The sequence below is a fragment of the Suillus bovinus genome, assembly GCF_016758785.1.
Source record: "Suillus bovinus strain UH-Sbo-P2 chromosome Unknown EDB93scaffold_59, whole genome shotgun sequence".
Lineage (NCBI taxonomy): Eukaryota > Fungi > Basidiomycota > Agaricomycetes > Boletales > Suillaceae > Suillus > Suillus bovinus.
Window position 1 is genome coordinate 2,778 of NW_024542115.1, and position 13,854 is coordinate 16,631.

At 38.7% G+C, this 13,854-nt stretch overlaps 2 protein-coding genes across 2 annotated transcripts; one reads left to right on the forward strand and one right to left on the reverse strand.

The window, feature by feature from the left end:
• Nucleotides 1-1,713: 1,713 nt before the first annotated feature.
• Nucleotides 1,714-2,840, reverse strand: EDB93DRAFT_1253423 (uncharacterized protein; the record flags this gene model as incomplete). Its single annotated transcript, XM_041453450.1, has 3 exons — nt 1,714-1,991; nt 2,432-2,617; nt 2,654-2,840. The coding sequence occupies 3 exons, from the start codon at nt 2,838-2,840 to the stop codon at nt 1,714-1,716; spliced, it is 651 nt and encodes a 216-aa protein (XP_041304548.1).
• Nucleotides 2,841-11,693: 8,853 nt separating this feature from the next.
• EDB93DRAFT_1090823 (uncharacterized protein) lies at nt 11,694-12,074 on the forward strand (the record flags this gene model as incomplete). The annotated part of the gene is made up of 1 exon (XM_041446301.1): nt 11,694-12,074. One exon carries the CDS (start codon nt 11,694-11,696, stop codon nt 12,072-12,074), a length of 381 nt encoding a protein of 126 aa, XP_041304549.1.
• Nucleotides 12,075-13,854: the final 1,780 nt, after the last annotated feature.

Genomic DNA, 13,854 nt, shown 5'->3' on the forward strand with positions numbered 1-13,854 from the left:
AGCAGGACCTGCAGTGTTGGTTTACCGGAGGGTCTCTGCTCATGGTCTGTGGATTGGCAGGTAGTTGGCGGTCATTTATGTTGTGGGTGTGGGCATCTACAGCATGTGTATGAGCAACCGTGTGGAGGTGGGCACAGGCATCCATGTGGGTTGTGGGCATCCATGTGGTTGTTATGGGCATTCATGAAAGTGTCATCATGGGCAGAGCAGAGATAAATAAGTTGGTTGTTCAAGGTAAGTGTGTTTGAAAGGGGGGGTGTAATATGGATGAATGCAGTTTAGTATGTCTATCTGTCTGACAGTTTGAATTGAAACATACATTGAGCCAAGATTGGGATCAGATTTTGTTCCAGAATTCCTCATTGATCACCCAAATCAGATTTTTGTTGATATTGCCGATGTTGAAGCCTTCATCATGTTTGAGGTGATTATGCCAGTCTTGATGTACACACAATGCATACATCAGTACAACAAGGTCTCCAATATCACTGTTGTTTCAGATCAAGTGATTCTTGAGGTGCCAGAAGAATCATGAGAGAGTGTCAATATGCAATTGGTGTTACAAGAACATCTAGACGCTTGGGCCCCTACCATTTTTCTCCTAATCCTCCTCGTATCAGCCCTCGCATCATACCCTTACCCCGACCTCACCCTTGTCATCCTTGTCATCCTCGCATTCCCTTTCGCCCTCTACCTGTCACTTCAGCAAAGCCAGTACATTTGGCCGGACCCTTTCGCTGACGAAGCATACCCGTGCTCCGTTTCACCACCTGACTGATCCTGCGGACAGTCCCCTTGCCCTTACCGTCTGGACGGTAACCTATGACATGATGCACGACGCATCCCCTTTGCCCCGTTTCCTTTCTTGATCTCTGACTCGGTGCGCAGTCGCACATGCGACTTATACTTAGATCCGCAGCTGCACGATCGTGCCCCTGTGCGTTTCACTTCTTATTTCGATCTTTGACTCACTTTCTTATCTAGCACGTTCTACCTCGACTGAACGTGCCTTCCTGTTATAGTTATACCCTTTACCGATTGCCTCTCCCGGTAGTACGAGTTATCACCCACTAATACGTCTCCTGTCCTCTATATAAACTCGCTACCATGTACCATATTCCTTAACTTGAATCTACTTGGTTCTTGACCTCCTACTCTCACCAGAGTGATCCTTCTGCCTCGCCAGCAGTCTATATTCTATCTTCTTATCTGCTCTTCGCGGATAAGCCTATAGTCTCGACCTTTACTCATCGACTTCGTCGACGAGTAAAGCCCCTGTTAACTAGTCGGACTTCTGTCCTTCTAATTAACGACGATCCTTACGATTAACCTTCGGGTGTCGTAAGCCTAGGCCGATATAGCTTATCGTCTCGCACCCGCGTGACATAAGCTACCCGATTTGGACATAGGTGTCAAATCGTACTTGCCGAAGACACGCCAAGTACGACCCCTAACCTTGGGCTAGCCCAAGGACGTCCACAGACCGTTGACGACACAAGCTCTGTTTGAGCGTCGCCAACAGATACCATCCAAGTCGTAACAATTGGGGCCATTTTGCCTTGCTGATTTGGACTAGGGACAGGTTCTTCACCCTCAGGAATATTGAGAACAGGAGTTCATGGTCTGCAATTGCTACCTTGGATGCTTTGAAGGCTGAGGACGGGCACAAAGTGAGCTGGTCATCCACCCTTGTGATGCTCAGGTCGTTTTTAGCTATGGAGCGTGAGGATCTAAGAGCATCCTTGCAACTATCGGGGAGAAGTACCATAGTCCTACATATTCAAAATTAGTGAGTTTTTGTATTGCATATTGCGCAGGATGAGGGTTTAAGAAATCTCCTATGGATGATGCTTCATCAATTCTGTTCATCTTTTGCTTCTTCTTCTTCTCTGCTTCTAGATGTTCCTTCTTGGCTTTGGCTTTGTGTTGTGTGTGCTTAGCTTCTTCTTGGGCGGCTTGTGCTCTTTTGGCTTCTGCTAATGCTTGTACTTCTTTATTATAGTATTGATTCCATTCAGCTATTCTTGTGTTGTCGCCATTTCGTCATGTCTGTTCCAGGCATGCCACGATTTGCTCTTCAGTTTGATTCATTGCAATGGCCAGGTCTGTATGAATGCCATTGTACAGGACTCCAGCAAAGTCTGGGATAACCTCAAGTGTGGGTTTGCGGCTATATTTATTCTGAATTTATTTTGGGTGGCTGAAGTGTATAGTAATAATTGATGTAATCTGTTGTATGATTGTCTCGGAGGAAAATATGATTGAGCTGTGGGAGCTGTGCAGCAACTAATGGTGATTGCAGCACAGGAACAAGAGGTTTGATGCTACACCTCATGTTCGCACAAAGACCTTACTCTAATCTTCCGCTCATGCCTCATTACATAATAGAGTCCCAATGTGAATGAGGGTAGAAGAAGAACATCAGTGTAACCATATGCAAGGGCAGGAATGAGATGAACCTTGTGAATGACTTGCTGTGCATCCAGGAAACCAAGAGCCCTAGAATCATCACTTGAGATGAACCCCAGTTGTTTGAGTCTCTTGGCCTTCCAGCCAGCAGTGTAGGGATGCCGTTCAGTTCCAGGATTTTGATCAAACCACCAGATCCAGAAAAAGTCTATTTGCTATGGTGCATTAGAATTTGAGTGCTCACCAGTGTGAATAATGAGTGCATGAAATATGCCGATGATATGAGCATACCAGTAAAAGTGGCTATTACTGTTGTCATCCTTGTGTGCAAGGAGCATAACATCAGCATTAGTACGAGGATTTAGTGAGTCTTGATCATGGCGTAGGTTGTATGTTGTATAGTTGATGTGAAGGATCTTGTGGTGAAACATTTTCTCACTGATAAGAATGACAGAGATGAACTCTCTCTCATCTCCATTATATTCTAGTCCAAGCAGGCAGGAAAGTGGATGGTCTTTTAGTCAAGGTAGAAAGTTTTTAAAGATCATTAGTGGGCTTTAATTTGGCACAAATCAAACAACTTACATTAAATGCAGGGTCACTTGTATGCTGCCTTAACCACTTGTATATGTTGACAGGATACTAAGTGCCAGTGGAGATATGATAGTGATTTTGTGGATCACTGTAAGGCAGCAGTTCTGAGTCCTCAAAATGTAGTGCAGGAGCATCAGGGGAAGAGAGCTGAAGGACCTTACCCTTCTGCTTGCCTGAAACTTGCTTATTCTGTTTTTTCTTTCAATATGGAGATGCTTTAGCCATCTTGAACAATAGAGTCTTGTGATGTTGCTGTTTAGCTATGCTGGCAGTGAATTTAGCCTTGCTTACTCGAGGATAGAACTATTTAACTCATTGATGTTCACACTCTCCCTGAAATGAATCCATTAGTAAGTGCAGAAATGAAAATAAGAACATACTGGCTGTATTGAGTAATTATTGCTTGAACAAAACCTTTGGATTGCCGCCACATAATCACCAAGGGCATGTGACTTATATGTTTCAAAGTTAAAATGTTATACTTTTGGCCCACTCGTCTGTTGACCAGATGATCAAGATTTTTCGGTGTAAAGACTCATTCCTGACTAGGCTTGTAGATACTGTCTTTACCTTATGTTTGCTATTTTGTAGCTTACATAATCAAGTTACCTCTTCACCAGTTTTCACCACCAGTCAGAGTCTTAGTAGTTTTCCTCTCTCTCTGAGCTTTGAGCTTAGTACAGAAACCCTTTATGGTCGAACACTGTCTTCTAAACAATGTAGCTAGGCAGCAAGACCCAACATTGTTCAAACTAACCATCTGAATTGTTGAACCTTCAACTGGAGCCTACTGCGAGGGTTTCTTATGTTTCTAGGCTCTCATAGCTTATCAGTCATCCCCCAACATCGCCTATTACCCCACCACAGTCATTTATTAGCAGTTTCCCCAGTGTTGATCACCTTCTCCTCCTTCCCAGCGCACTGAAAAGCGATTTTCCCACACAATTTTCGAGTGCGCCTCTCGCAAACTCAGGGTCGGATTTCCCTAGTTCACGCCGTCATTTTGACCCTTGGGTCATCGGATTTGGAGCAGTAGTTGTGGAGATATCAAGTTCTTCGTATTTTTAGAGGTTGAGGGGAGATAAGGGTATCCTAGGTGTTCAAAGGCCTGTCTCTTTTTGTTGTTTTGGCTATCCACCATAATTCAGTGGCTCTATCCATTGCTCCAATTTGCCTTTTGATAGGACTAGCCCTTGTTGTCCTACACCATACCCCTCCTCCTCCCTCACAGCACCTCCACACATTTTCGCATCTCACCAGCCCATTTTGCCTTGCACACCCATTGACCCTATATCCGTTTTGAAGCCCTCGTTCATGGCTTTCATTCACAGTGTATTTGCGCCTTCGCATGCACAGCCATTTGCTTGCTATTCTCATTTTTGTGTTTCCCCCAGTTTTTTGCCCCAGTTTTCGTGTTTTCTTTATAGCACATTGCCCTGTGATTGCGCGCCCTATCACCTTAGGCACGTTCTGACTGCATTTGTCCACTCTTTCCATCTGTCTGATCTTATTTTTGATATACCTGTATACACCCTCACTACTCGCTGTTTTTGTTATTTTTACTTGTTTTCATCACTTCCTTCATATCACCCTCAGTTCTTCACCAAACCTAGTCAACCCTATACTCATTTCGAAGCCCTCATTTGCCTCTTTCCATCCATCTACTCCCTGTTGTCCTCCTTGCAGCCATCATTGTGTTTTTTGTTGTTTTTCAGTTTTAGCAGTTTCTCAGTACCACAGTGGTTCACTTGACACACAAGATGTTAGGGAAACAAGGTGCTGGGATCATTGGTTGTTGTTTTGCCTGACCCTTACTCACCAAAGCGGTTCACTTTGACACTTGGTCAGTGAAACAGGTGTTAGGGGCCCCCAGGTTTTTTTTTGTCTTTTAGTTAGTTTTGGCTTGCATGTGTAGATGACTGGGGACAGTCATGATCTAAAGTACCCATAAGATGTAGAGACTCATTTCTGACTAGGCTTGTAGATACTGTCTTTACCTTATATTTGCTATTTTGTAGCTTACATAATCAAGTTACCTCTTCACCAGTTTCCAGCACCTTGAGTTTGAGTCTTCGTAGTTTTCTCTCTCTCTGAGTTTTAAGCTTAGTACAGAAACCCTTTAGGGTTGAACACTGTCTTTCTAGACAACGTAGTTAGGCAGCAAGACCCAACATTGTTCAGACTATCCATCTGAATTATTGAACCTTCATCGGTCAAGCCACCTTTTGCGACCTTGTTTGCTTTATAATTGTCTTGTGCAGCTTCTTCACTTGGTAGGTCCTTAGTAACATACTTCTTCTTTGTCACATTCATGAAACTTTTCATAAACAGGCCAAGCTGTATCGTTGAGGAGTCCAGGAAGTCAATATTTGTGTTGGTGTATATCTACAGCTTTGCCATATCTGATAAAAAGATGCAATACATGAGCTAAAATCAAGCCCTTTTGAATCTGTCTATCATAAGAACAACTTTGATTTCACTGGTTTTTAACAAAACTAGGCATCAAAAGGAGAGATTCAAATACTGTAATGACATTTACAGTTCTTTATATCTATATCTACCACAATAATGATGCATGAAGCTAATGTGTCATCCTCTTTTTTATGTACCTGAATAATACATTTTAAATTCATGCACCATACTCATTTATTCTATATACCTCAATGGTGCACTTATGTTAAATTTGTCCTCACATTTAATTCAGGTTACAACATCTATGACACTTGGATGGCAAGGCCTTTTTATTACAGAACAACCCCATTGAGAATTATCCAGCAGAGTTCAATTTTAGTGGTGGCTTTTAACATCTGAATCTACCCTTATAATGGCAGACATACTTGATATGACATGATACCTTATTATTATGCCTGGACACACTGTCATTGATGGCAGTTTTTGCAATTGGAAACTGCTTATCTAAAGCCAGATGTATCTGGTTGTAAACTAACATTATAATAAAGTATCATAGATCAATATCATGTCCTAACAATTTGTCATCCGTGATAGTTTTTAACATTAGAATCTGCCTCTATAACTACAGACACACTTAATATGACAGGTAGCCTCATATCAAATCTAGGCCCACTATCATTAATGACAGCTTCTTGAACATTTTCACACCTTTAGACTATTAATTTTTGCATTACTGACACATTTATCCAACTCATCAAAGCTGTAAAACTACTTAAGATGTGATGTCCTTGGATTTTACATTATCTTTTTGTTTATATTTACACCAATGTTTCAGCTAACAATATATTAGAGGCAGGCTTGATGATGTCATAGAAATAGAGTAATTACCAGAAGTAGTTGATAGCTTTCTAATAATATCTGGCCATAACCTCAATATCAACCATCATGATATAGCCCATTGATATTCTACAATCTTTTACAGTTGAATCTGAACTTAAAATTATGCTGCAGCTGTGAGACAATATCATTCTGAAGTATCATGAGTGCCAAATATAAACTATTATTTTTCTTAAATATGAAGTCCTTTAAGTGCTAAAACTCAGTATCTATCTAAAAAAACTATATTCTCTATAGAAGAAACTCCTAGTATAATATCTATTATAGAGTTACCAGAAGTGTCTAAAGAGATGTCCATATTATATAATTTATTTATTACTCCTGAATCCTTTGATGTCATACCATATGATTCATTTGGAATATTCCAGAGACTTACTGCAGCTGTGATATATGTCATGACATCATAGTCATTTATAACATTATATAATACTTTTAATTATTCTGATTGACTAGTAGTTAGAACTTAGTTTCAGTTTCAGTATATGTATATAGGTAGCTTATTTGTAGTCAGTAGTTCTTTAGTTCAAACTGCTTGTTTGTTAGCTTATTGCTTATTGTTACAGATGCCCTTGCTTATTTCTCTTATTGTAATATTCTTAGTTTGAGTCCTAGTCTCTACCCTAGTATTTATTTAATTGTGACATGAAGTGATGAATGATCAAAAGTCAATAAGAGTAATATTGTGAAAATTAATAATATGATTGGTATAGTATGTTGGACTAGCTTGTAAAGCTAAGGAAAATAAAATGTATTGCTGGCATGTTGTAAAGCTTGTTATTTGTTATAGAAGAAAATATTTAAAACTCAATTGTATCTCATTCATCTTCAATAGTCCTAAGTGATTGAAAGTTAATAAGAGTCCTTCTTTCTAATAAGATGTATTTAATCAACTCTATCTCTTCTAGATTATTTACATATTCTAGCATCATTCTATAGTCATTATCAGTGTAATACTAAAACAATTGATCCTTAACTTCATAATTTGATTAATAGTATTTCAAATATTTTTGTTAAAATATAAACTAGGGCAGATGCTTCTGAAGGTGACAATGACTCATATATAGATCAGAGATTAATAGTAGACTAGCATTGATTATCCTAAGAGACATAAATATGTGTTCCGCAGTTTTTATAGTTCTGGATCTTAAAATGTAGTATAAGTGTGTTGAATATATGGCAATATAGCACTTTGTCACAAATTTGATATGGAAAGTTTTGAAAACTGTATCTCAGCTCTAACTATAGTGTATGTGATATTCAACAAAAAATAAAGAGCCAGTCAAAGTGCTCTTACAAAAGGGCTTGACATATTTTACAGTATCATTCACTATAACATTTTATTGCAAGTATGTATCAGTGTTTTTAAGGCCATGGTTAAGGTAAGATTTTAACACATAATGTATGATAGTGGCATTGTTGTGTATATTGCAATAGTCTTCAGCATATTTGATTCAAAGATTAAAGTCCTTGACAAGCTTTATGTCATAATCTAATAACAAATAAATGCTAGACAGAGACTAGGACTCAAACTTAAAATATCAAAATAATAGAGGAAGAAGAAATAATGTCTTAGATTGCAAGCAGTAAGCTAAAGAACTACTGACTACAAATGAGTTATCTCTATATTAAAACTAAGACTGAATCTGAGTCGTAAATACTAGCCAATCAGAATAATTAAAGGTATTGTATGATGTTATAATATGTATTGAAACTACAGTAAGACTCTGGAACATTTCAAATAGATCATGTGATATGACATCAAAGGATTTAGGAGCAATAGATTGAATACATAACATAGGTGTCTCTTTAGGCACTTCTGATAACTCTATAATAGATACTGTACTAGAAACTATTTTTACAAAGAACAAGAACATAGTTTTAAAGATAGACACTTAGGAAAAGACTTTGATGTTAACATATTGTTTAGTAAGAAAACATACAATAAAGATGGTAGACAAATCTAGCTACAGCTTATGGCAGCAGAGTAGAAGGAGGTGAAGGACTGTTTTATAAACCTAATTTCACCTCCAACTCCAGACATAGTTGAAAAACCTTGGAAAGACATTCTTGGCTCCAAAACCAGTTTCTAAAATTAGTTAGAAAATACAAAATATAAATGTGACTTAAAGTACTTTAAAGCCCATGTTTACTGCATATTTCACTATATTACCTATGTATTGGCTTAAACATATGTGAAAATGTATTAGACATGTGTGGAAGTGCATTGAACAAAGTGCTGTTTAATGTGAGTGTGAAAATAGGCTCATATAAACTCAGTACTATGAGTATCACTACAATATGGAGCTTGACATTACAGTATTAAAAGATAGATAAGCAACACTTTTGAGAATGAGAATAAGTTTAAGTGTGAAGAGGTAAGTCATATTTTTAAAAGCCAATGTAAGATTATCCAAATGTATCTTGAGACCATTATAGACCATAATTGTTGAATACATAAATATAAAATATTTGACTTTCTTTATAAAATCAGGATGCTCTGTAAGCATGGCGGAGACATCTAAGTTGTTGACTATGATAGACTCATATAGGGAATCAACTACTGCATGATGAAAACAGATGTATGCTTGATAGAATGTAGTAAGGTTATTTAAGGAAAATTTGAAAGCTTTGGTGAAAGAGAAAATAATAAGCTATAGTTCAATAGGTAAGTTGTTGGTCACCATGAAATAAAGATGAAGAATTACATAATAATAACATGCACCCTATATTCAAGACTTGCATCATAGCTTGCAGTAGTGATACTATACAGTTAGGTAAGTATTGTCCTGCATGATGTGAGAATCTACCTTGATTTCAAACTATGGTTCATATTTTAGTTGTTCCCTTAAGATTTATAATTCAAACATGTTTTTTAAAATGTCTTATCAGAGATAGGAATCACACAAAGACCTAGTTGATGTGAGAAAAGAAAAGAAAATTAAGGTATTGCCTTGTCTTTGGTTTAAGGTCAATAGGCAAAAGTAGTAGCAGTGATTTTCAGATCTGACATCCTACGTAATAAGACATGAGGTACTGAAGACTATGGGAAAACATGTAATAACACTTTCTACAATATTAGCAACATAGAAATGACTAAGTGCACACCTATATTGCTACTAATTTTGCCTATTAACCTTTAGACTTTCTATATAGATAGATAAATACTCTGTAGTGACTCTTACTTACTCATCCACCTGTAACTGGGTCACTTTCAGAATATTTTTGTAGTTCTTTATTGATTTGCAAAATATCACCATTCCTTCACTGAAACACTCTGTCACTCATTATACTTGCACACACCACTTATCACAATAAATTCTTTGTTGGAATATTCAAGCGAACATGCTCGTGTCTGCTGCATGTAGTACATGAGGTAGGTAGCTTATATACTCACTTATATGCAATAATCTACTTTGTGTATGGAATTTATATCGACTGTTGACAGGAATCTATTTCGCTACTCATTGTCTTGTACTTCTAACACAAATTCCATACACAAAGTGATCCACCTTACCAGAAGTTGATCTGTTCATTGTCACTTTCTGCGTACCACCTGTTTTCTCACACACACACTGCATGTAACATGTGTTGCTCACTCCGCTTATTTTTGCTGTTTTCACCCTCAATTGATCATTATCACTCGTTCTCGTTGTCCTGCATGATGTGGGAATCATGCATGAACATGAATACTAGGTGACCCTCAAAAGATAAAGTCTGTTAGCTTAGTCCTCAGACTAGTCAACCCATACCTTGGTTTCAAACTATGGTTCATATTTCCAGTTTTCCCCAAGTTTCATGATCTGAATATGTTTTGACGGAAAAAGTCTAATGTGAGATGGGAATCACATTTAGACCTAGTTGATATGAGAAGGGAAATGAAGGTTAAGGTATAGCCTTGCCTTTGGCTTATTCACTTTGGCTAGAGAAAACCATAGAGAAAAGTACAAAGCCTATAAAAAAACCTATCCAAAAAGACCGTGTTTTAATTCCTGCCAACTGTATTATTTTGACTGTGTTTCAATTCCTGCCAACTGCATTATTTTTTTGACTGTGTTTCAATTCCTGCCAACTGTCTTATTTTTGCTACCTACTTTTCTCTAGTGTTTCTTTACTTTACTTTTTCATTAGGATGCTTTGACTCACCTGACACTTCATAAAATTGTACCCATAGGGTATGATGTCATAAGACTTCACAGATACTCCTGCAGGTATTCTGTTGAAAGATATTATGTCATCAAGCTCTAGATTATTCTACTCTACAATGACATCATTCATGATGTCATTTCCTTCTAGAATATTCTGCTCCACAATGACTCACTCTGACTCACTCATGGAAGGTTCTGGAATCTTTTGCTCCACAATGATGTCACTCTTGATGTCATTATGATGTCATTACTCCACATTCCAGAATGTTCTGCTCCACAATGATGTCATAGCTCCATCTTTCACTTGTATTTTATTCTTTTATTGGGTTTGACCCAATATTTTGATTGGTCCTCCTTATTTTTTATTGTTTGTGAACCTAGGTTACTTTCCCACACAAAATGTATATAAGGAGAGCCCATTCTCCCCCCCAAAAAATATGATCTCCCATTTGTAGCAATCTGCCTCTCAGATATTTCACTTGCAAAGTTAGTCCCTTTGAAGTGAGACAAGTGCAGGGAAAAGAATTCCCTTGAGATTATAAGTTTCTTACCTTAGAAACTTATTAGTGCCATAGACCAAGTGTTCTTGGTCATATATATAGTCTTTGAGACCCCTTTGTCTCATTGCTCTGTGCCCTTTGACTAAGCGATCTTAGTCATCTATCATATTGTTGAGACCACGTCTCACTAGTAGTCCCATAGACCAAGCTGATCTTGGTCAAGTTATAGTCCCCTTTGTTCAAGCGATCTTGAACATATATCGTATATTTGAGACCATTGTCTCACAGTCAGGTGTCCATAGACCAAGCGATCTTGGTCATATTTCGTATATTTGAGACCACGTCTCACTAGTTCCAGTATCCAAGTCCAGAGCCTAGAAGGAGATTTCCTAGGCAAATATATTCCAGAAACCGAATTACATGTCTAGAAGCTTATTCCTAGACAAGAGATTTGAGTTTCAATAAAGAAAAGTAAAGCTCCGGCTAGGTTGATCTTGACAAAGATTAGTTTAGCGAGCCTCCCAAGAACTCACACGTTATCTACCACGAAATAGGAAAAGTCGTAGACCATGTTAATCGAGGAACTGGCAAGCAGTCTTATCCAAAGTGTAATTGTGGTGTCATTACATTTACACAACTTTATATAAGACCCTTGGTTATTAAGACATCATTGTTGTCACTTGTTTCAGTGCCATTCGCATGTCCCACATTTGTTCCCAGTCATTTGCTTGCCGCCATGCCATCTGAAAACTTATCAAAACTCGGTGAAAATAACTATTATGAGTGGAGAATGTTGATAGAAGCTGTGCTGATTCGGAGAGGTTTGATGGATTATGTTGATGGCTCAAAGACAATGCCACTCGGCAGTCCAAACTCCAAGGCTGTGAAAGACTTTTTGAAGAAACAAGCTGAAGCTCACACAGAGATTGTACTTCAGGTTGAAACTTCTCAACTCTCCCATGTTCGAGATTGTAACCCCACTGTCATATGGAAGAACCTTGAAACTGTTCACTGGACTTGTGGATCTGCCACTTGCCAAAAGTTTCTCACACTCAAGAAAGCCGATGACATAAGCATACAGGCATGGATTGCACAAGTGTGCCGCACTGCATTCTAACTGGAGGAAATTAATGTCACTATCTTTGATGAGGACCTCATACTCATCCTCACCCTCAGCCTTTCCCCATCTTACAAGAACTTCATTGTTACCCTTGATGCCACCCCACCTGCTGAGATCACACTTGAGCATGTTATCACACACATCATGAACGAAGAAGCTCACCAATCTCATGGCACCAACTCAAAACCCAGCGATACTGCCCTACTTTCCCATGTTCAGCATTATTGAGTCCTACTCAAAAATATTACCTGCTTCCACTGTGGAGACAAGGGACATTATCAGTCATACTGCTCAAAGAAGACTGATGCCACAACCCAAAAGGAAACTGCCGCAGTTGCTGATGGAGATTTTTCTTGGTAGCTCACTTACTCATACTGCTTCGCTTGAGGAGGACTGTTGGAATATTCAAGCGAATGTACTTGTGTCTGCCACATGTAGTACATGAGGTAGGTAGCTTATATACTCACTTAGATGTAATAATCTACTTTGTGTATGGAATTTATATTGACTGTTGACAGGAATCTATTTTGCTACTCATTGTCTCGTACTTCTAACATTCTTTGTATGTATCTATTATACATACACATTCACCTTATCATACACATTCCATCCATGCTCACATTTTGTTCTCTGTTTCAACAATACTTGAATATTCAGTGTCCATGATATTCCCTTCCCTCAGTCTTTCCAACTAAGACTGAGTTGAGCTACTTACTATGACTCCTCTGCATACTTAGTACTAACGATACATAGTTTTCTCTTTCTCATTTCTAGGTATGAACTTCTCATAGTCAGTGTATAGTCTTTCCAACTAAGACTGAGTTTTCTCTTCCTTGTTTCTAGGTCCAAGCCTCTTAATTCATCACAGGTTATGAGCCCTGGCTCAGACTAGAACTCTCCCTTCATTATTCACTTCCGCTTGTTAATGTCTGAACCTCCTGTTTTTATCTGAACTGAAAAAGGACTGACCTCTATTGCTACTTGACCCATGGATCCTTAATATACCTCTACCACTGTCACTACCATGCAGATCCTTGATATACCTCTACCGCTGAAGATGAGGAATCTAAACTGTGGTTAAAGTTGGTACTAAGCTAAGCAAACACAACTAGACCCGGGTGCGAGTGAAAATGTCAACCCAAGGGCAGTTAACTGGGTAAAGGGAAACCTCTCTTATAAAAAGAGGGACACCAAACTAATAATAGGGTAATGAAACTAATAGACATGTGAAGCGCGAGGCGAGTGTGATACAATTGACGAAATGCAGACGTGCACAATGATGCATGAGTGCGAAGGGTGAAGGGCGAGGTGTGCGATGTGAAGGTAGTGTGTGTGAGCAAAGGCAAAAGGCAAACAAGCAAGAAAGACAAAGGAGAGATGAGGCAAGACGACTGTTAGTAACACCCCAACTAAGGTTGGCTGATGCTAAGGCAAAAGCGGACAACTAATATGCACAACTTAGATAGTCACTGCAAACAACAAGTAAAATTCCCTTGTATCTAAGGACACAGAGAAAGTGGGCAGAAAATCGACCCAGTACATAAGTAATAGAGGGGTATAAGTAAATAGCTAAGCAGCGCTAGGTGCGCAGGTCTGATGTAACGAGCCAAACAGGCTATGAATAGTATGCAAAGTATGTAACAGGGTCTCAGTTACACACAAAGCGCAGAGCCGAGTATTAGCAATGGAAAACAATTAGACAAAAAGGGAATATGATGGGAAAACACACCAATGAACTTCTAAGGACATGGGATGGATGGATGGACAAGTGTGCAGA